The sequence below is a fragment of the Dermochelys coriacea genome, chromosome 1 (assembly GCF_009764565.3).
Source record: "Dermochelys coriacea isolate rDerCor1 chromosome 1, rDerCor1.pri.v4, whole genome shotgun sequence".
In the NCBI taxonomy this organism is placed as follows: domain Eukaryota; kingdom Metazoa; phylum Chordata; order Testudines; family Dermochelyidae; genus Dermochelys; species Dermochelys coriacea.
Genome location: NC_050068.2, coordinates 274,534,375 through 274,558,188, shown reverse-complemented (window position 1 = coordinate 274,558,188; position 23,814 = coordinate 274,534,375). Strand labels below are relative to the sequence as shown.

General features: G+C 42.5%; 1 protein-coding gene across 1 annotated transcript in view; it reads right to left on the bottom strand.

Annotated features, from left to right (window-relative positions):
- CEP290 (centrosomal protein 290) overlaps nt 1-23,814 on the bottom strand; it is a 103,233-nt gene that overhangs the window by 44,721 nt on the left and 34,698 nt on the right. The window contains 8 exon segments of the mRNA XM_043492570.1: nt 245-356; nt 3,131-3,304; nt 4,402-4,632; nt 15,659-15,761; nt 18,924-19,039; nt 20,905-21,054; nt 22,342-22,506; nt 23,391-23,533. Of these exon segments, the coding sequence (XP_043348505.1) occupies nt 245-356; nt 3,131-3,304; nt 4,402-4,632; nt 15,659-15,761; nt 18,924-19,039; nt 20,905-21,054; nt 22,342-22,506; nt 23,391-23,533 (1,194 nt within the window).

Genomic DNA, 23,814 nt, shown 5'->3' with positions numbered 1-23,814 from the left:
AACCTATTCTATTTGGTAAATACCAACCAAGGGGTTCTCTAAAAGACTAAAATATCCTAAACCTGTGTAAGGTTTTTGCATTAAAATTTTCTTAACCTCTGAATGAAGAGGAAATGAAGGAAACACATTATAATTTAATATAAAGTTCCCTAAAGGTATTTTGTTTTCAACCTTTATAAAAAATTAGTTTTTCAAAGGAAATACTGTACGTTTTTTACTGATATGAAATAGCTTTTATACTTGCCCAACTTAGTTGTTTGGTCCCAAGCTTGTTCTACAGTGTGAAGTTTTTCTTTTGTGATTTCAAGTTCTTTATTTAATGAATTTATCTGTTCCTTCAAGGATGTATTCTCACTCTATATGGCAGAGACAAAATAATAGAGCAATGCAAGAGTAATGTGGTTGATGGTTAAAATATTATGGTTTGCCATAATCTATTAACCCATAATAGAACAGCTTATGGTATCCAGTTCTTATACAATAATCAAAATGTTTGTCTTTGGCCTGTGTATGTTGTATGCTTCTATTTACCATGCATTTTTATCAATAAAATGTTAAACTCAAAGATTAACCTTTTTCGTTATAGAAGACTAGATACACGATGCCCAAGACTTAAAAACCAAAACCCTTTATTGGTATTTTAAAATGTTCCCTCTCCCCCAGGTCAAATGATGGCTGAAACGAATACTTTAAACCAGTACAACAAATAGGATCTTTATGTTGCTTTAAATGTTCATGATTAATTCCAAAAGAAACAAAAGGAGGAAAGGATTGTCAATTGTTTTGTTTTAAAATACTCTTATTTTAATTGGCTTAGTTTTCAAACACATTTCACACAATTTATTCATGCTGAGAACTGCTTCTTAGTTTCAGACCTTTCAAATTACTGGGATAAGCAAAATAAGTAAACTTTTCTCTCAGTAAAAAATCCCCTAACATATTTTAGGGAAACACACATTCTGCAGTTACCAATTATACATCCAACAGCTTGAAAACAATGTCTGGAGTAACTGGCTACCTAGCACTTGTGGGCTAAATTGTCATCACCCTCAGAAAAATCTGTGGGATCTCCTTGAACTAGCCCCTGTGGTGGGATTAAATGGAAGGAGAAAGCATGGATTTTGAAGAGAGCCCCCACTGCAGGAATAGGGGCAGTTTCATTAATCCCTATATCCCACTGTGACCATATTTTCTAAATCAAAACGTAGGTCATTTTTGCTGTAACATTTTTACAGCGTTATCGTTTTGAATGGTTATTTCTCAAAAGTACATTTGAAAAATATAATGCTGATATCACTACTGCCAGCTTCTGACTCAGGCATGTGTTGTTGTTCTTGTTCCATGGAGCAGGAAATTGTTTCCAATAACTCAGTGTTTGAATTTATCATGAAACATTGGATAAGAGTCATTAACATTCCTTTGGGAAAAAGCATAGCTTTGGTTGCCTATAGACATTCCACTTTTCTCATGTCCCCAAACACTACTGATCACACTAAACTATATTACCACTGGAGTGTTCCTGCTTAACAAAGATTTAGTTATATTTTGTATAGCAGCATGATTTAAAACAAATTTACAGTTACTAAAAATCCAAATGTTTTGACTGGAAAAATGAAAAAAAACAGGACATGTCAGGTGTTTTTCAAAAAAAAAGTTTGAAGAACACCAGGAGCGTCATATGAAAAACAGGGACTATACTAGTTAAAATCATCTCTTTACCAACAAGACGGACAGTGGCTGGGTTCCCTTTGATTGCTCAATAACAATTACAGAAAGGAAAGCTTTACAATTTGTTGCTTTCCTGCCTACATTTTGCTCTGAGTCCCTGAACCAGGGGTGGCCAACCTGAGCCTAAGAAGGAGCCAGAATTTACCAATGTGCATTGCCAGAGAGCCACAGTAATACATCATCAGTCCCCATGAGCTCCCCGACCCCGGTCCCAGTGCCTCCCCCACCCTCCCCGCACCTCCCGATCAGCTGTTTTGTGGTGTGCAGGAGGCTCAGGGGAGGGAGGAAGAAGAGTGAGGGCATGGCAGGCTCTGGGGAGGGTGCAGGAAGAGGTGGAGTGGGGGCAGGGCCTGTGGCAGAGCCAGCGGTTGAGCAGTGAGCACCCGCTGGCATATTGGAAAGTGGGCGCCTGTAGCTCCAGCCCCGGAGTCGGTGCCTATACAAGGAGCCGCATATCTAACTTCTGAACAGCCACATGTGGCTCCGGAGCCACAGATTGGCCACCGCTGCCCTAACTCACTCACTCACTCACTGTCTCTCTCAGGTCTTTCTAAAATTGCTTATCACTTTGGTGCTGAAGCAGAATATGACAGCTCTTTTCCTTCACTCTCTCCAGCTCATATATTTTTCTCATAGCCACATGATTGCTTATTGCTGTTTCAATTTCATTTGTCACCTCCAGTTTATCATTTCTGGTACTCACAAACATATCTTATAAAAATGCATAACTATATTCCTTCTAATTTTTAAAGGTTTAATGCTGAGAATCACTTCTTACAGTTTATGAAGTTTAAAGTGTACTTAAAATTAAAACTGTTAGCTGAAATCAGCACTTCTGAGCTTGAACAGCGACACAGGCTGAAACAGAGCAGGAGATTCAATGTCAGATATTGTAAACCTGTTTTCGTCTTTGATACCAATTTGAATACTGAGAAAAGCTGCATTACATATTTCCATGTATATGAATCTCTTACTGTGAGGAGCTCCAGCAATGGGACTTCCATAGGGTGAGATAAGGGAAGAGGGCATGGTTTTACAGCTGCTACAGTGCCCACCTCTTCTTAGGGCAGGTCTACAGCGGGAACTTTCATCAGCAAAGCTATAGCTCTCAGGGGCATGAAAAATCCACACCTCTGAGTGACGTAGCTATGCTGACCTAAGCCCCGATATAGACAGTATTAGGTTGAAGGAAAAATTCTGGGGAGGTAGATTTACTACAGCAACAGGAAAACCCCTCCCATTGCTGTAATGAGTGTCTACGCTGAAGCGCTCCAGCGGTGCAGTTGCAGACATACCTAAGTGGACCCAAGGGGGACAATCTGGCCCTATATATTTATATCTTTCTTCAACATAACAAAATGCAGTTATTTCCATAATGGTCAAGAGTATCAAGTAACATTACCTCCATGTGCTCCAAGTTAGTTGTTCTCTGGACAAGCAAGTTATCGTTTTGTAGCATATCCCTGTATTTAGCAGTTAACTCATTATACTGCTTATTAGCCAGTTCTAACTCAGACAGAGGCACACTGTCATCCAAAACTTTTTGCAGAGCTGCAATCTTAAAGCTTGCCAGTTCCTATGGAAATAATTATATTATATTGGTTTACTGTATACTTGAAGCTTTTAAATTGCTACCATTCTCCTAACACACTTACACACACACACACACCCACAGCTAAAGCAATGCTTGCTTCTTTTCCAAATACATCCAATACTAATATAAAAATAGTTTTGTAAGGACAATTATTTCACTATTATTTTTAGAACCTGCTCTGACCCCACCCTTTTTTTCTATTTAAAAGATAAATTTCAAAATAATTCAGTATCAATTTATTGTAACGAAAGAGAACAGAAAAACTGTCTCACAGGGAACAGACATAAATTAAATATGGAACCATAACAATATCAGTTATGCCATTGCAAATCTAGCAGTTTGCCTAGGATGCTGAATGCTATGCCTAACAGAACAGGGGTTATGTTGTATTTTGCCCTTTTTAAAATCCCAGCATTGATTCTTAATTTTATATATCACCTGTGAGTGTAACATACAAGTGCTGTGTTTATTTTTCTTATAGCCACATGATTGCTTATTCCTGGTTCAGTTGCATTTGTCAGCTCCAGTTTATCATTTTTGGTACTCACAAACATATCTTTAAAGATTTGATGCTGAGAATCACTTCTTACAGTTTATGACGTTTAAATTGTATTTAAAATTAAAATAATTAGCTGAAATAAGCACTTCTGAGCAGTGACACAGGCTGAAACAGAGCGGGATATTCAATGTTAGACATTGTAAACCTGTTTTCTTTTTTGATACCTATTTGAATACTGAGAAAGCTGTATTACATATCTTCTTGAATACATATTAACATGCTATTTACATGTTAAAATATTTAACATCTAAATAGCAAAGTTCTTCTAATTGGTCAACCAGTATTATGGCAAGGTGTAATCTGTTAATAATCTCCGATATTGTGCTTCTATTCTTCCAAAATCACAATCATGTCTTTTTTCCAATCAAACTAGCAATAGGAGACTCCAAATTGCCAATTTTAACTTAAATAAATAAATGAAATTCACAAATGTTTCCAACTCAGTGTTCACCTTTCAGAATGCCGTACAATGCAAAATGAATGAAATTTTAAGATAAAAGGTATACCACACAAGCCATACCTTAAATCGCTGCAAGTGTCCAATCTTTTCTCCAACTGCAGTCTCCACTGCTGATAGTTCAGCCTTTTGCTTCTCATTTTCTTTTCTAAGGTGCCGCTCCATTTCAAGTAAAGTTGTATACTGCCTTGTCAGTGACCGTTCGTTCACTCTCAAGACTGTCATTTTTCTACTGTTTTCTGCAAGCAGTTTTTTGGTTTCATCCGTACCCAGCTGAAGTGCATCCAGTAAATGCTATAAAATCAATAAAATATTACTACTGTTGTGTTCAAAACTTTTATAGCTTATGGAAATACATGCCAGTAAATAAACTAATCAGAGCTCAGTTCTGCTCAAACTTTCCTTGTTGAAATATTTTTTGCTACTTAGTTCTACTAGCAAAAAACATTCTACAACATTTGGATAATTAATTGACAGGAATTTTGTATAAGGCAGGCATTTTCTAAGGCTAGAAGGACATGGATATTTCTCAACTCATTTCTCGTCATCAAAGGTTGGATGGGAGAATTAATTTTTTCCTACCCCCTCACTTAACCTGTCAAAAGGGTCTATGATGTGGCTTTTACTTTCTGAATCAAAACATTTTTCTCTGTTTGATTGTTTTCTAAATCAAAGAAATTTCCCAGTGACACTTGCCTCTAGAGAATCTCTTTTACAAGGAATTTTCCGGTTTGAGAGGTCAATAATACTAGCGCTGCATGGGGACTGGCATTTCCCACTCATGGAAAATTTCACATATCTCAAAAAATAAAGGAGTCAGTGCTCCAGAAGCCCTGAGAATCGCAGCTCCATGACAACTCACATGGTGGCTGCTGAGGAGATAGAAGCCTGGGATCTGGAGGACCTTGGGAAGTGGGTCTGTCATGGTTTCCAGGCTCCTGACTCCCTGTGGGCCGAAAGACTGGAAGCCCTGGGAACCCCAGCTCTACTGCAGCCCTCCAGGCAGACTGCCAAGCAAGATGGCAGAAAACTAGGCAAGTTTCCTCAGAAAACTGCCTTATTCCACAGGAATGTGTTGATTTTGATGCATTGTCATTGTCCTGACCATGCTGGAAGACAGACAAGAGGCAATGGATATGGTTTAATTAAGCTGCAATGTTATTCACTTAACATATCTGGGAATACCTGGCAATAAATTGTACAGCGAAGGTTACCATTATTTCCTTAATTGTTTCCACCTACTTGGGAGGCTGCCATCGGACCTCCCCTTTCCGAATTTGGTCCCAACCAGTTTGTTGCTGAGGCCTCAGCACCCACCCCTCGTATGAGATTTAACAGAGGGCTGGAAAAATCAAGAGGGTTGTCTTCTCACTGTACCAGACTTTAGGAAACCTAACCCTCCCTTCCCTAGCTTCCTCAGAGGATGCTTTCCATTAAATCTACTTCATCAGAGAACTACATCCCCTCTCTGCTAAGTACTTGCACTGGACACCTGCCACACGTTACTGAATAAGTGGTGACACGTTGTCTGAAACTCCTTACCCCACTGGGTCCCTGATCTACTGTGGGGAAGACAAAAAGATAATAATAAAACTATCCCATCTCAGCAAATTTGGCAGTGCAGAAAAAGTTCCTTCCCAGACCTGAAAACAAAATGGCTACTAGCATAACATCCACAGCAGATCATGAAAAATGTGGTCCTACTCTAGTCCCAGGGGTGTTGCTAGCTCATGTTTGGGGAGGGGGAAAGAGCATGAGCAGGCTTCTCTGGAATTGCCTCCGGTATAAATACCCCAAATCCTTCAGGCACCTTGAGGGACAGCGTCCCTGATCTGGTCCTGCCACTCCCGGTTCCTCCCAGCTCTATCCAGGTAAATTTCCACCCCACCCCAATTGCAGAGGGGGCCCTTAAAGAAGCAATAACCTTTCTTCTTTCAGCTGACCCACTGCATTCAGTTGTAGGGAGCACATTTTCCAACCAAAAAAAAAAAAAGGTTATTTACCTGTAACTGTACATTCTTCGAGATGCATGGCCCCTATTTGTATTCCACTATGGGTTATGCATGCGCACTATGTGCACAGAGCTGGAGAATTTGGAAGTATTGTCTTTTTGGTCCACACGTGCACCCTGGCTCATCTCTGTGCCTCAAACCAAGGGGACAAAGGGCAGGGCGGACTGACCATCTCTCCAGTTCCTTCTCCACCACGAATCAGAGATTCAAAGCAATAGAGAAGGAGGGCAGGTAGTGGAATACAGATAGGGACCACACATCTTGAAGAATCTACAGTTACAGGTACGCAAGTAACAACTTCTTCTTCTTCTTCGAGTGATGGTCCCTATTGTATTCCTCTGTAGGTGACTTAAGTAGGAGGAGGGTGTGAGCATGAAGACGGTAGGGCTGAGAGAAGGACAGTTGTTCCAAAGGAGGCATTAGCAGAGGAGTCCTAGACTAGGCCACAATGTCTCACAAAGGCATGAATGACAGGTTTCAGAGTAGCAGCCGTGTTAGTCTGTATTCGCAAAAAGAAAAGGAGTACTTGTGGCACCTTAGAGACTAACAAATTTATTAGAGCATAAGCTTTCGTGAGCTACAGCTCACTTCAAATGCATCCGATGAAGTGAGCTGTAGCTCACGAAAGCTTATGCTCTAATAAATTTGTTAGTCTTTAAGGTGCCACAAGTACTCCTTTTCTAAAGGCATGAATGGAGCCCTACTTGGCTACTTTGCAGATATCAAGCAGGGTACCTCCTGAAGTGACACCATAGTCCCTGCTTGTGCTGCCGTGGAACGAGGTGTTACCTCATGTGATGGAAAGGAAGGTTCAATAGTTGAGAATAAAGTAGAATGCAGCCAGAGAGCCATTTGGCACTCCTCTGGGTGGAGACTGCTTGTCCCGAGTCTTTCTGTTATAGCGACAAATAGTCTCGAGGAGTTCCTGATTGGTCTTGTTCTGTGTAGGTAAAAGGCCAAGCAAGGCCCACTGCTTAATTTTTGTCGGGGTTAACCCTGGCACTTCTAAGCTTAGCAGTTCATAGAACCGCGCCTATTGGCTTGCTGCATCAGCTATGAATGTAAAAAAATTGCTTGAGCCCCAGCACCTCTTTCATTACAAATTAAAGACCACCAGGGCCTGCTGGACATCAAAGATGTAGAGTCTCTGATCCTCTGAGGAAGTATGTGGTTTATGTAAGAACACAGGTAAATGGATCCACTGGTTCAAGTGAAATTCTGAAACAACTATGGAGGGAGTTTGGAGTGTAAATGTAACAAAACCTTACCACTATAGAATACAATGTAAGGAAGATCCAACATCATTACTCCAAGCTCGCCAGCCCTTCTGGCAGAGGTGATGGGTACAAGGAATGTGACCTTCACAGAGAGAAGGGATATAGAGCAAGAAGCTTCTAGTCTCTAAGATGCCACAAGTACTCCTTTTCTTTTTGCGAATACAGACTAACACGGCTGCTACTCTGAAAGGTGGCCATGTGAGTGCTGAGAGAGCAAGATGCAAACTCCATGGAGGGGCAGGCTTATGAATAAGCGGAAAGGTTATGATCAGGCCCTTCCAAACTCTGGTGGTCAGTAGGTGAGTGAAGACCGAGTAACCCTGAGAAGAAGGATGGTACACACTAATCTCTGCCAGCTGGACAGGCCTTTAGAGAAAGGATATCGTCTAAAATGAGAGGGATATCTGCTTTTTTTGTGCACCAGAAGAAAAACAACTCCACTTAGCCAGGTAACCTCGTCTAGTGGAATCCTTCCTACTATTAAAAGTATGTCTCATATGGCTGCAGAACACGAGCATTTTAAGGTCAATGCTCATCCAAAAACCAAGCCTTGATGTGAAGCAAATGCAGATTGGGGTGCTTGATCTTGCCATTCTGCTGGGTCGGGAGCTTGGGATACACTGGGAGAATGATCAGAACTGTGGATGACATGCACCGGAGATCTGGGAACCAAAACTGTCTGGGCCAGTAGGGTGATCAGAATAATCCGAGCCCTGTCCGGCCGGATTTTGTGTAGAAGTTGTGGCAGGCGCAGTAGCAGAGGAAATGTGTAGTTCAGGTGATCTGACTAAGGAAGAAGTAGTGTGTCACCTTGGAAGTGGCAACCAAGGGACTTGAGCCATATGTGATGCATTTGCTGTTTGTTATGAAGGTGAACAGATCCCTGGTTGGGATTCCCCATAGATCAAAGATACTGCACAGTACTGAGACATGAGGTTCCCACTTGTGGTCAACTGCAAAATTTCTGCTGAGGGAATCTGTGAGCATATTTCGATTTCCGGGAAGGTAGGCTGCCGACGGGGTGATTTGGTTGTTGATGCACCAGTTCCACAAGCTGACCATTTCTGCACACAGGGAGATAGATCCTGCTTCTTGATGTGGAAGACAGTTGTAATGTTGCCTCACAGCATAAGGACATGGTGAGAGCACATTGTGACAGGTTTCAATTGGTCCACCAAGCCGCTGGGGGGCGGTGGGGAGCTAATGGCTCACTGGCAGGCCTTGGTCACACCTTTCTGTCCTAGGGAATTAGCGGAGGGATGTGCTCCAGTCAGAGTCAGTGGCGTGCCCCTCAGGCAGGGGGAGCGCTGGCAAGAGTCAGTGGCGCACCCCTCAGGCAGGAGGAGAGCCAGCAAGAGTCTGTAGAGCACCCCTTAGGCAGGGGAGTGCTGGCAAAAGTCAGCGGCGTTGTTGGGATTCTGCTACCCGAGATGGGTTGGCTGAGGTAGGAGAACGCAGGCCCACCCAACTCCACTGCGTTCCAGCCCAGGGTCCGGCCACTGGGTCAGCACGAGCCATCTGCAACACGCCGACCAAATAGACCCACCGCACTGTGCAGTTCTGCCCCTGGACTACTTCCTACCCGGTCTCTCGAGTGGGTCCCTCTGGTTTCTCCAGCTCGTCAGGGTATTCAGCTGCTGGCAGCTCCAGCTCCCGCTCCGCGTCAGGCTCATGCTGGCCCGGGTTACTGCCTGGCTCCTCCGGGTACTCGGCGGCTGGCAGTACTGGTAGCCCCAGTCCTTCCTCCAGGTCAGATTTCTCCTGGTCCAGGGAAGGGTCTGAAGGGAACAGCCAGCAGTCTGTCTCTGTCGCCCTTCCTGGTGCTGCCCTGTCTGGGCTAAGCGCCCCGCCCTTTGTACTTCCTGTTCCACCCCTCCCCTTCCGGGGGTTGGACTAAGCTTGGTCTTGCCCCGCCCACTCAAGCTGAGAGAGTGGCTCTTTACCCTCTAGTTCGGAGGAAAGCCACCCTGACTCCCTACATACTCCACTGCTCAAATCCAGCTCCCGACCATCGGAGCTGGCGTCCTCACCCACCCCAAGGTGGGATAGAAAGTCCGCGTTGGCATTGTCCTTTCTCGCCCGATGGTGAATCGTGAAGGCACGGGGCTGCAGAGCTAGATACCACTGCATAAGCCTGGCATTAGTGTCCTTCATCTTATTCAGCCACTTCAGAGGTACATGGTCCGTAACCAGTATAAAGGGGGCCCCGAGCAGGTAGTAGCGGAGGGCGTCGACCATCCACTTAACTGCTAGGGTCTCTTTCTCCATGACAGAGTAGTTCCGTTCTCTGGGGAACAGCTTCCGACTGAGGTAAACAATAGGGTGTTCCTCCCCGTCCACCTCCTGTGAGAGGACTGCCCCAACCCCTACTCCTGAGGCATCGGTCTGAACGATGAAGTCACGATAAAAGTCAGGGCTGAAGAGTACTCACTCGCTTACACAGCTGTTCTTTGATAGTTCAAAAGGCCTTATCGCATTCGTAGGACCAACACACTCGGTGGGGGTGTCTTTGGTCAGAAACTCCATCAGAGGGGCAGTAATGCTTGCGAAGTGAGGTACAAACTGCCAGTAATAACCAGCTAAGCCCAAGAATTGACGTACCTGCCTCTTTGTGGTCGGCACCCAATATCCCTGGAGTGCTTGGACTTTTCCAATGAGGGGGCATACTTGTCCCCGGCCCAAGGTGTACCCCAGGTAAGTGGTTTACTCCCACCCGATTCAGCATTTTTTTGGATTGGCCATAAGCCTGGCTGCATGGAGGTCCTGGAGGACAGTCGCTACGTGGTTGAGATGGCAAACACTTTCTTCTCCTTGGACCTGGGATCCAAGGATATCTGCCAGTACCCCTTTGTGAGATCTAGCATGGTGATATAACAGGCTCTCCGAGCCGGTCGAGGAGCTCATCGACGCGGGTCATCGGATAGGCGTCAAACTTTGAAATGGCGTTTACCCTTTGGAAGTCAATGCAAAACCGCCGGCTCCCATCCGGCTTTGGTACAAGGATGATGGGGCTCCGCCATTCGCTCTGGGAGCGCTCAATAACACCCAGCTCCAACATTGCCTGGACTTCCTCCTCTACGGCTTCCCGCATTCGCCTGGGCAATGGCCGGGTTGCCTCTCGGACCACCACCCCGGGTTCACTCTGAATCACATGGTAGGCGAGCGTAGTCCACCTGGGTTTCGTGGTGAATGTCTTGGGGAATGCTCTCACTAAGCAGAGGGCCTGTTCTTGCTGCTCAAAAGTGAGCATCTCTGCTAGTGCGGGCTCACCATTATCTGACTCCTCTGGAGGTTGTGGCCCTAGGTACGGTTCGGGAGGATATGGGGCAATTAGTAGTCCTTCCCATTCCCTCCAGGGTTTTAAGAGATTTACATGATATATCTGTTTTTCCTTATGGCGACCAGGTTGCTGGATTTCATAGATGACAGGTCCCACCCGGCGGAGGACCTCATATGGGCCCTGCCAGCAGGCAAAAAGTTTTGATTCCTCCGAAGGGAGCAGGAGGAGCACTTGGTCCCCTGGTGCAAATGATTGGGCCTGGGCGCCCCGATTATAGTGCTGCTCCTGGGCTTTTTGGGCTGTGTTTAAGTTCTCCTTCACGAGCTCGCCCGCCCATGCCAGCCGCCCCTGCAGCTGTAAGATGTATTGTAAAAGACCCTGCGTTGCGGATGGGGTGTGTTCCCAAGTCTCTCTCAAGAGGTTGAACACCCCGTGGGGTCGCCGCCCATAGAGGAGCTCAAACGGGGAGAACTTTGTGGACGCTTGTGGGACTTCTCGAATTACCAGTAGTAAAGGAGGGAGCAGTTGGTTCCATTGGTGGAGGTCCTGGATGAGAAAGCATCACAACATTCCCTTCAGGATCCGGTTAAGACGCTCAACCAACCCGTCAGTCTGGGGATGGTAGACAGAGGTCTGCAGTTTCTTAATCCCTAACAGGGCACATACCTGACAGAACAGCTTAGAGGTGAAGTTGGTCCCTTGATCAATGAGTATCTCCCGTGGGAGGCCCATCCTGTCAAAGATCTTCACGAGTTCCGCAGCGATGGTGAGGATGGTGATACTTCTTAAGGGGACGGCCTCGGGGAAGCGGGTGGCATAGTCCATCAGGACTAGGATGTATTGATGGCCCTCCTTACTTTTTGGAAAAGGCCCCACCAGGTCCATCGCTACCCACTCAAATGGTAAACTTACAACTGGTAAAGTGACGAGGGGGGCCTTCCGAAGCACCGCCAGCGCTACATGTTGGCAATCCGGGCACGACACACAGTAATCCTTCACCTCACGGTGGACACTGGGCCAAAAGAACCTGGCCAGGACCCTAGCCGCAGTTTTTTCCTGCCCTAAATGGCCTACAGCTGGGATGTCATGTGCAAGCTTCAGGTTAGCCCGATGATGAATGCGGGGAACCACAAGTTGGGTCCAGACCTCCTGGGTCTGGGGGTCTCGATCAATGCGGTAGAGTCGCTCATGATTGAGTTCAAACCTAGGCCATTGGGTGGCATGCTGGGCCTCCATGACCTCACCATCCACCCAGGCCAGCTGCTCATAGGTAAACCGGAGCGTAGGGTCCTCCCTTTGATCTCGACTAAAGTCCACAAGGTCAGGAGGGGGGCCAGCCATTTCAAGGCCGTCCTGCCTGGGTGTGAGAACTGGGACAACTCCGGGGTCAGACCTCGCGTCGGGGCCTGTCTCTGTCTCAGGTGGAGCTCCCTTGAATGCCTCTTCTGTGGGTAGGGATCAGAGCACCTCAATGAAGTCTGGCCAGTTGCGGCCCAGAATAACCGGGTAGGCAAGGGATGACGCCACTGGCACGTTCATTAACTGAGTTGCTCCATTCACAGTGATAGGGACCTGAACTGTGGGGTATGGTTTCACATCTCCATGTATGCACTGAATCCGTACCTCCCCAATGGTCCGCTCGGTGTCCGGGAGGAGCGCCTCGTGGACAAGGGTCTGCCCACAGCCCAAATCAACTAGACTAATAACGTGGGTCCCAGCAACTTCCATAGGGGCTGTCAATTTGGCCGCGGAGGGTGGACGGGCCCGTCGCTCCCCGGTGTACACCAGGCCAAAGTTCTGTCTGTTATTACTTGGAACCACTTAAATCCTACTTTTTGTATTTAATAAAATCACTCTTTACTTATTAATTAACCCAGAATAAGTATTAATACCTGGGGGGAGGCAGGGGGGAAACAGCTGTGCATATCTCTCTATCACTGTTATAAAGGACGAACAATTTATGAGTTTACCCTGTACAAGCTTTGTACAGCGTAAAATGGATTTATTTGGGATCTGGACTCCACTGGGAGCTGGGTATTGGAGCGCTTGAGACAGGAGCACTTCTTAAGATGTTTTCAGTTAAGCTTGCAACTCGTGGGGGACGTGGTTCAGACTTGGATCTGTGTTTGCAGCAGGTGAGTGTGTCTGCCTCAAACAAGGCAAGGTACTGAAGTCCCAAAGTGGCAGGGAAAACGCGCTCAGTGGTAGTCTAGGCACATCAGGTGGCACTCCGAAAGGGGTTTCTGTGATCCAACCCGTCACAGACTGTGCCGTAGAAGATGGTGCCATGGTTAGGCAATGAATGGTCCTCGTCAATGCCAATGGATCATGACATTTGGGGGGTGCCAAGGATGACGGTAAAGACAGATCATGTTCTCGTACCAATGGAGCCCAATTTTTATGGGATTTCTTGCCAAGCCTCTGGGCTGCGGACGTACTAAATGCAATTGGGCTGCGGTACTGGGCTTGCTCAGAGCTGAATCCGAGGAAGACTTAGCTTCATATTTAGGAGAGTGCTTCCTGGGTTCCTGAGAAGATCCTGCCAGGGAGTCTGTAGGGATAATTTTCTGCCACCTGTGTCGAAATTAGCAGCAGGAAGCTCACTCCTTGCTGAGTCAGGGCGATGTGTGGGGGCAGGAGGAATTCCCCCGCGTGGGTCTGATTGAGGACTCCTAACCTTTTCCATGAAGTGTTTTCGAAGGCACAGTTCTTGTCCTTTTCAGGTATGGCTGGGGAACGAGCGGCAGATACTGCACCTCACTGCGGTGTAAGCTTCCTAAAGTCAGTATAGGCAGAGCTAGTGGTTGTCTTTGACCAAGAAGGATCGCGGCGGGAAGCGCAGAGTCTGAGGCCCAGAGTCCTAGGCATAATCCAGTACCCGCACAGGGTACTGGGGGAGAGGGGGAAGTGTTCCCCCAAAGATGAATCTAGCCCTAAAAACTGTGAAAACACTTCAACTATTAACTGTACAAGATGCTAAAAATTATTTACAAAGCTAAATCTCATCTTAAGGGATCAAGTTGAAGCTAGGACACAGAGAGGTTCCGACCCATATGATGCAGCAGTGAGAAGGAACTGGAGAGGTGGTCAGTCCACCCTTCCTTATATCCCCTTAGTTGAAGGCATGAGGTGAGACAGGGTGCACGTGCAGACCAATAGATACCACTTTCAAATTCACGTTGGAAAACTTCTGACCATCTCTAGTCAAAACTTCATATGTATAAACACGAATATTTTAAAATACATTAACATACCGTATATACTTGTTCATTAGTCCATTTGTTTATAAGTTGACCCCCCAAGATGGACAGGTAAAAACAGTAAAAACTGTATCACCCTATATTTCAGGGGTTGGCAAACTTTGGCTCCTTGCCCCTTCAGGGTAAGCCGCTGCCAGGTCGGGACGTTTTGTTTACCTGGAACATTCACAGGCATGGAGCCCCTCAGCTCCTTGTGGCCGTGGTTCGCCGTTCCCAGCCAATGGAAGCTGCAGGAACGGCGAACCGCGGCCACAGGGAACTCAAGAGCTCCATGCCTGCAGACGCTCCAGGTAAACAAAATGACAATGTATTAGATATTCAATTCAATGATTTCATAGAGTTTAAAATCATCAAATTTTGGTGTAGGCCCTTTTATAAGCCAAGCCCTGCTCTTTGATGCGTCACTTTTTTACCAAAAATATTCAGCTTATGAACTAGTATATACGGTACCTCCTCTTCGAACAGATTTATGTGCTAGTGGCTCTGGAAATGAAATAGCTGGAAAAACAGATTCTTCAAAAGAAACAAGTAATATTTGGATAGCACTATAAATGTATCAGGTGCTTAAATATGTATTTAAAGATTTTCCAAGAGAAAAATTCAAAATATCCTAATTGCACTGTGTACTCCAGAAATTCTAGAGACTCAGACTGGGATACTATAATAATTTAGTTACGCTGTAGGTTCTTTTAAAGAATTTTTACCTTTTCCCTGTTACTCGCAAGAAAGAGACCTAAAATTCAGGCTTTTGCTTGTGCTACAAAGGACAGAGGATTTTGTCTTTTGGGGGGGGTTTTATGACACAAGTGAAAATGTTCGGAGAATGAATGTTCTAGCTTTTGGACATACATTTAGATCACAGTTGCTTCAAAAAATAACTTACAAAAATCAGTCAAGGATCTACAAAAATGATTGCAAGAGATATAGTGGGAGACAAGCCGTCTTCTGAATTTCATAGTCTGATATAGTGCTTAATTTGTGCCAGGAATTGCCAAGGCTAAGCCCCGCTAGGCTTGGCAGTTCATAGCCCTGGCACCTCTGGGTTTACCGCGTCAGTTATGAAAGTCAAAAATTGCTTGAGACCCGGCACCTCTTTCACTACAAATTAAGCACTTGCTCCTAACATAATATACTGGGTCAAATTCAGCGATGATATAAGCAAGTATGACATCACTAATTAAGCAACAAGAACTTGCAGCCTCTTATGGGGCTGAATTTGGTCTATTATCATACTATCCATGCCAACAGTTTAAATACATTACATTAATAAAACACAATGTGTAAAAATAAGATGAACATGTGAGTAATATTACAATTCAAGATAGTATAGTTGTAAGTCATACCACACTCTAATTTCTCTCTCCCCGTGTGCCAAGTTAACTTTGGACATTTTTTTACTCCTGCATTAAAAACTCTAAAATTGTGAAAAATCTAACATTTTCAAGCAAAGTTAAACAATTTAAAAATAACAACAAAAATATCCCTGCTTACATCGTATTCCTTTATTTTCATAGCATCCTGTTGCTTTCGATCTTCTAGCTTCTTCTTTTCTTCTTTCATTTTTTCAGATTCTGTTTGCCAACTTTCTTTTTCACTAAAAAAAATATATTTAAATAAAAATAGTTCAATGTTTTCATTCAGAAATATGAAATATTGTAAAGATTTTTCAAAACTGTTTGTAAATCATGTTGCCATTATAATCTTATTAACTGAAATATACTATTTTAACATTAAGACATTTTTCAATTTTTTTTAAACGAGTTTGGTTAAATAGTCAAAATTAACTTCACTATTAAAAGTTATAACTCTGTTTTATAGTCTGTGGTGAAGAATGCATACTTGTCTAAATTTGAAAATATGTTATTAAGAGAAACAATCCATCAAACATGAACATATGAAGTATGAGATACTTCTTGCAGAAAGCCCAGATCTCCCTCTTGTGAAAAAGGAGATGCAAAGAGGGTACCAGCCTTCTTACCAGAATGTTACCCTGTTATGATCAGGTAAGAGAATCCTGGTGTGTTTTCCTTCTGAAGTCTATTAGATCAGCAGATTTGAAAAGATATTTGAAGTGACTCCAAAAGATTCCAAGGCTTGTCAACAGGGCCCTGCAATGTGGACTACCAGAGGGTGAACTGCAGTGCACACTAAAGTTTCGCTCTGTAAGTATCCCATGTAGACCCTGCTAGAGCAAACTAAAAGGTACCAAGTTCACATTAACACAATCCCATTTGAAAGCTATCTATTCATGTTAGCAGGATTCACATAGGGCTGTTACCGAGCAACACCGAGTTACCGAGCAACACTTTAGCGGGCACTGCAACTCACTTTAGTGGGCCCTGTAGTCTACACTGTGGGGCCAAGCCCTGACATCAGTGAGGAAAGTGTGGCCTGTTGGTACTCAAGAACTGAAGAGTCTGGCCTATTCTTGGGGAAATTCTCTCATAGAAGTTTCAACTGGTTTGGGGAAATGAGGAGGCTCCTATAAGCAGTCCAGACTCTAAAATGTTTCCCTGGTCACAGTGAGGTTCTGTGGGCTGGGAGCAGTTGTGGGAGAGCTTCTCTTCTTTGGTTCCCAAGAGGGTCTCTTCACAGACAGAGTACATCTACATCTCAGCTTCCATCATGATGGGGAGAAGGAGGAAAAAGGAGAGAAGAAATTTGACAGTGGTTCTATCTGGATGCAGAGGCCTGGAATCTTTGCTCTCTTAAGGGGATGGCAAGATTCTGCTCACTGCTACTTCAAAAAAGCTTTTACAGATGGAATGATCTTGTCAGTAATTTTATAATTATACAGAGTTTAGTTGGAAGATGCCAATTTATCGACCGCAAAACATTTTGTGGAAATATCTGTAACAGTGGGGCTGCCTCCGAGTCAAGGACCCTAGAAGGCAACGGTCCTTGGCTCCACCATGCAGACTGCCCCAGGACTGGAGACCTCGCAGCCCTGGGGGCACTAGCTCAAACCAGGGCTCTCAGGATTTCCCAGGTCTCTGCTACACAGCAGAGTGCCTGGAAACTTTGGAACCTGTGGAGCCCCAGCTTGAACCAGGGCTCTCAGGGCTTCTAGGCTGCCTGCTTCATGGCAGGTGACTCCCCAACCATGAGAAAGTCCCGAGGCTTCCTTCAATTCCTTCTGGCGGATGTGTGGCAAGTCCAGGTAGTGCCTTGCAAGCAGGGGAGCCAGCTGCTCTGTTTCGTTTCAGGAAAATCTAAATGAAATGGTTAATTTTTTTTTTGAAACAAAAAACTTATAATTTCCTTTCCATGAAAATTTAGAAATTGCCAGTTTTTGTTCCCAAATGGAAAAAAACACTTTCAAAATTTCAGAATGTTCAATGGAACAGAAATTCCAAGTTTTGACCAGCTTACTTGAATGCATCAGGGAAGGTGGGAGTACTCAATCACTATTTTATTTGCCTGGCTGGAGGCAGAGACTCTAGTACATAGGCAGAAGGGGTGTGGTCAAACCCCTATGTGTAAGACTATCTGCCTCTTGTACTTGCAGGAAGAGAGGTGCAACCCAAATGTCACAGACTGACACAAAAACAGGATCCAGAAACTACTAGTGAAGTTAGTCAACAAACATAAATCCCCAGAAAACAAAGGAAGCTCTTTTGTAACAGAAGCTGCCCAAGTGAGCCTCCAGGCCTAATTCAATAGTGAAATATCAATCTGGGAAGCCCTCAGAACCTAGAATCCAAATTAAGAGACTCACGTCAGGGGTGGCTCTACCAATTTTGCCGCCCCAAACAGTGGCGGAGCTTCTGCCGAATTGCCGCCACGCCTGGAAGAGTAGCAGAGCTGCTGCCCAAAAGCCACCGTGGCTGGAAGAGCGGCGGAGCTGCCACCGAATTGCCACTGCGGGACACGGACTGCTGCCCCATTCTGAATGCCGCCCGAAGCACCTGCTTGGAAAGCTGGTGCCTGGAGCCTGCCCTTACTCGCATACACTGTCCGATCTAAATAATTTCTGCCTTAACCCTCTGGTGGGAAAGGAGAGGAACTGGCTTAGGAACTGGCTTTACATGAAGGTCCAAAGACACCCCTGGAATTGACATCTCCAATCTGCACTTGTGATCCCTGGATCCAGAGCAATGTTTCCTCTTCCTCCTTTGTAATAACACTGGGTACCTCAGCACAAGATTTCCTCTGAGCTCTAATTTTTCCTACTCTTATGCCAGAAAGCAGAGAAGACTGGAAGTGAGACTTCCACAAATGTCAGGTACAAATGACAGGTTTTAGAGTAGCAGCCATGTTAGTCTGTATTCGCAAAAAGAAAAGGAGGACTTGTGGCACCTTAGAGATTAAAATTTATTTGAGCATAAGCTTTCGTGAGCTACAGCTCGCTTCATCGGATGCATTCAGGTACAAATGAGTTTCCGGATGCAGATTCAAGGGAACCTTGACAGGGTCGCAGTTTGCAGATTTCCCTGGTGCTAAAATGATCTCTGTCACTGTGAAAATTGTACAGGCTAGTTCTTGCCATAAAGCAGGCAACAAAATGTGAGTGAAACAGACACTGCTTTTCTAAAAGGTTTTTGAAGCACAGCAGCACCAAGGGAAATATACAGAGGCCACCTAAAAGAAGAATGATTATTTCACACAAGCCTCAATGATGCTAATAGAAATAACAACTTGAACAGAGTGGGGAAATATTAATATTTTCTCCTATTTAAAATATTTAAAACACTTTGAAAGTTTAAGGTTTTATCACCCTCACCATCTCAAAAGGAAGACCCCAAAGGATTTGTACCTTTGATATTCCTTATATAGCAAGCCTTGTTGATGGCGAATTACTGCAAATTTTCGCTTATATTCTTCTACTGCTTCTTCTAATTTCTTAAGTAATAGTTCTTTATTTTCTAGTTCCTAATGATCATTTTCAAAATAAAAAATAAATGATATAATTAACAATGTATGCTTCAAATCTGAAAATATTCATGAAAGCCATGGTCATCCAATGGTACTCTCTAGCGTAGACCTTTGCGCCAATGAGATCAATGCATTGAAGAAACAAAGCCTGCATCTTTATGCTAAAACAACATATCAAAAACAGTCTAAATAAAAGTAATGTTTAAATATTTGTCAGTAATAAATTAATAATAATTAATTTTACAGATCACAGACCAAAAGGAGTTGAGAATTACTTGACATATTGGGAGTGTCCATACAGACTACTAATGAAACTGCACAACTGGAAAATGTTAAGCATTTCTCCCACTGCCAAATGCATTCATATTTCATAACTATACAATATAAGCAAATCTTTTCTGATACAAGCAAGCTGATCGGGGTGATGATAGGCACACATCTTATTAGTTATGTTTAGTGTGCCTGTTTTTAAATCCCCATCCTCCCATTTATGTTTAGTGTGCTTGTTTTTCAAGTCCCCATCCCCCCATTTATCACCTTATCTTTCCCTTCATCCCAGCAATCAACAGTTTTAATTCAAGCATATTTATGCCCTTCTTCTCAACATTCAGACCATTCCCCACATAAAAATGAGCAACTAACTCACATGAGAAATAAAATAAGTAAACAGAAGACTACAAGGAGCTTTGCACAGAAGAAGTGTGTGGCAGAAGAAGTAGAGAATTCAATGAGGATGCATGGATTTGCAGACCAGTATTCAGTTTAAAAAAAAAAAAAGCAACAGAATTCTTTTAAACAACATAACTCTTACATATTATTTTTTGTGTATTTCTTGATAAATGCCTAATCTGGAAAAATAATAATTACAGGTTTCTAAAAAAATACAAAAGCTACAAAGGCTATAAACACTTTTTCATTACAGGACATACAAATATTTTCAGTACTTATATACTTATTCCAGCTAGATTCACTGTGGCAACTTTCTGGGGGAAAAAATCTTCTAATATAATCTTGGTAAAACTACATTTATGGCATTCTGGTAATGAAGAAATTGACCCACAGCAAGCAAAGGAAATGGCTTTCTTTATAAATTCACAGAAAAGCCCAACTGCCCACTGGCCAAATTAGGAAGATTACATCCCTCACCATTTATTTTATGCTTGAATACGGTTTCCTAACCTTCCGTACTAAAATTCTCTATATAAAACAGGCATGGGAACTTAGATGAGAAGAACAATAGAATAGATATTTTTTGTTGATTGTCCTCTGGCTTTACAAACATTAGACTTTATGTAAAAATGTAAAACTCCTTTCCAGTCCACTCCTTTCCATACATACTTTTCTCTCAAGTGTGTTGTATAAAAGTCTATTTGTGATGCTGGGAATGTATAGTTGTTTAATAAACTCTTTAACATAACTCACAAAGCACATCAAGCTTAGGAGCCCAAAAATGAAAAAAATTGAGTACCTCAAACTGTCCAGGAGGAGACAAAGCAAACTGAGTTTTCTTCCAGACATACTGAAATATTCCTGATTTTGGGGCTCTTTAAATTGCATTTGATGACTACACTGCATATGAAACAATGCAATTCTAGGCAAGAAGTCTTCTTTGTCTTGTTGGGTACAGGAGAGGAAAAAGGGATTGGCCCTTCCTTGCAGATTGCTTTGGTGGGATTAGAAATTAAATAATCTCTAGCCCAGAGATGTGATACAAGGAAGGTTCAGGCAACTATATTCTATTACAACAATACACATTACAGTTTTTAGGAGCCTCCCCAGTTTCCACATATGATATAGGAACAGATTTGAAAGGAGTCAATACATATTACAAATACCCCAAGCATGCAGGTTAAATCAGTTACCTGTAAAAGATGTATTAAATATTCGTTCTGAGAATTAACTATATTAGCACTTGAAGGAGTCATCCCTTCTGGATGGTTTACTCCTCTGAATACTATTTTGGCGCCTTCCGATTGACGTAACAAACAAATTTCATCTTTAAGTTGTGCAATCTAAAGAAAATAAATAAAGAGAACAGAAGCAGTAAGAAGAAACTTCTATTATTCAGCCAAAAATATGGATACAAAATGTAGAGATGTCCAGTCTCACACTGTTTTGAGTTATAAGCATTCCCAATTATTTTTTATATGTTTTAAAGTAAAGTTTTCTATTTTTAAAATTACAATTCCACAAAAAAATTAAAACATAATACTTTGAGTCAAATGGCTAAAAATGATCAAGCATCCAGAGTAGGTTCACTCAGCTGGAGATCCATCTCAATTTTACTTTAGCTGCTCAAGCATATAATTTGTAGGTTTATTTTCATTCTTTTTACCCACAAACATTCATATGGAGACTGAGCTAAGCCTTAGTGTCCAAAACTGCATGGCTCAGATGGCTATCCAGCACATTTACTCTAAATTTACCAAGTCTTTCTTTTTTAAACCCTTCAAAGAGCTTTGGCTGACTACAATCTCTAATGACAATGCCCCAGAAAATACTGTTTTGTAATGCTACAGATACTAGGAAGTCATACTGGATCACATAGCTGTCTTAAAGGGTCATATAGAGAGTCTGCCTTTTTATAAAAATGTCACTTTGAAGATATGTTTAATGTTATAGCCTTTGGGACATATAATATAAACATATAATATAAACAATTGGAAACATTCACAGTTGAGCTAAAATCACCAGCTATTCTTTCAGTGGCCAAAAGGGAAAACATTTTAAAATCAATTTATTTGTTGAATCCCCATTAGCCTTGCTATTTGAGTCTCTCACATATGTAAGAAGTGTAAGATGATTATTGCTCATTTTAAGAAAAATGAAACAAAAATCTTTTTGCAACTCACAGTTAGCACAGCTCTCCCCAACAACTCACCTAGTAGATACAACTCTATGATGGGGCCTTGGGTATTAGGGTTTTTGTAAGTATGGAATAACATTTGGATTATTTGGATTTTAACTCACTGAGAACAAGTACATATATTATAATCTATATACTATAATAGTATATAGTACTATTATATAGTACTATAGTACAGTATATATAGTATAATACTATAATATAGTAACAAGTATGTATGATTGTATCTCTTGTCAATTATATCTGAGGTTTTACATATTTTCAAAATGTGTAAGTAAAATAAAATGTGTGAGTTACATTAAAAAAACTGACAGCAATATCTAGTATTTAAAACTATTTTAATACAAAATATTAAGTGTATTTTGTTCTATGTTATCCATGGAGCCAGTAAATTATTCTATATTAGCACTGTAAAACAAATTAGAATATATACCTTTACATTAGCATTTGCTAACTGGTTAGAGAAATTTGTTGCCTCTTTTCGAGATCCTTTCAGCTCCTGCCTCAATTCTTCATTTCGCCCTGTAAGCTGATCAACCTGAGCTTTCAAATGCAAATTGGCATCAAATATTCCTTCTGCATTCTTTGATTCGATTGCCTATCACAATAAGAATTAATTTAGTAAACAGAAAAAGAAGAAACAAGCAAAAGAAAGCAAATACTTCTTCATATTTCCCAATAAACTGGAGCTTTCCAGTGTGCATAAGTGGGACCCAAAATTGCAGCTGCTGTGACAGAGGGAGTACAGGGACTAATACCATCAAACCATCATAAAGGGGAAGGGAGAGACAAAAGTAGGCAAAGCCATAACTCAACCCCGTCCTCATGTCAGCTCGCAGAGCTGGCTGTCTGTGCTGAGGGGAGTTCCTACAACCCAAAATGAGCGTGTCAGTGCAATCCCATCAGGAAAGCTAGGGAGCACTGGGAAGCATTCTGCTTTAGGTAGCCATGACTGTGAGCTTGGCACAGATCTAGCCGCTAAGTGATTAAGAAAACTAAATCTAACAGTACAAACGCTTTCATGCATGGACATCATCATGTCTCAAGCTAATATTTCAGTGATCTGATTCTCTACCATGACAACTCAAAGTAGAAAGAAAAGGAGTACTTGTGGCACCTTAGAGACTAACAAATTAAGGTGCCACAATTACTCCTTTTCTTTTTGCGAATACAGACTAACACGGCTGCTACTCTGAAACTCAAAGTAGATTACTTTTTAAAAGTCATATATTTAATACATTATAAGCTGCTTTTATGTAAAATACTACATCCATTTTTAAAGTACTCTGCAATGCTTTAAAGACTGACTATTCAGTCAAGATGAATTTTACTCTCATTTGTCAATTTGATTTGTGTTTTTAAGATTTTAGCAGGTATTTTGAACATATAAAAGCTAATGTTCAACACTGGAGCAGTCAAAACAAAGAGAACTCTATAAGTAACTTCTACCAAACCAAATAATTCAAATGAAAGGCGGCTTACATTTACTAATCGCTCCAGACTAGGGATCATTAAGGCTGTTTCTCCTCCTTTCACACTAGGATCCTTCTGCATTTCCTTGACAGCTTGTAATATCTCTTTCATTCCTTGCTCAAGCTGCTTGTTTTCTTCTGATAATTCTTTTACTGCAATACAATAATGTATATTTCTAAAATTACTAAAATATTTTAAAATACTCTGGAAAAATACAAGTCCATCTCAGTTTCTGTTAGTCTGACATATAATAAAAATGGCTCATCTTATTCAAGGAAATACACACTCATCTACAGAGTTCAGAGACTTCAGATTTCTGTGCACAAGTAGTAAATGCGTCATTCTGACTCCCCAACCCCTTGTTTACTAATGATCTGATCCAGCAAAGCACATAAGCACATGCCTAACTTTAAGCAAGTGAGTTGTGCGCCAC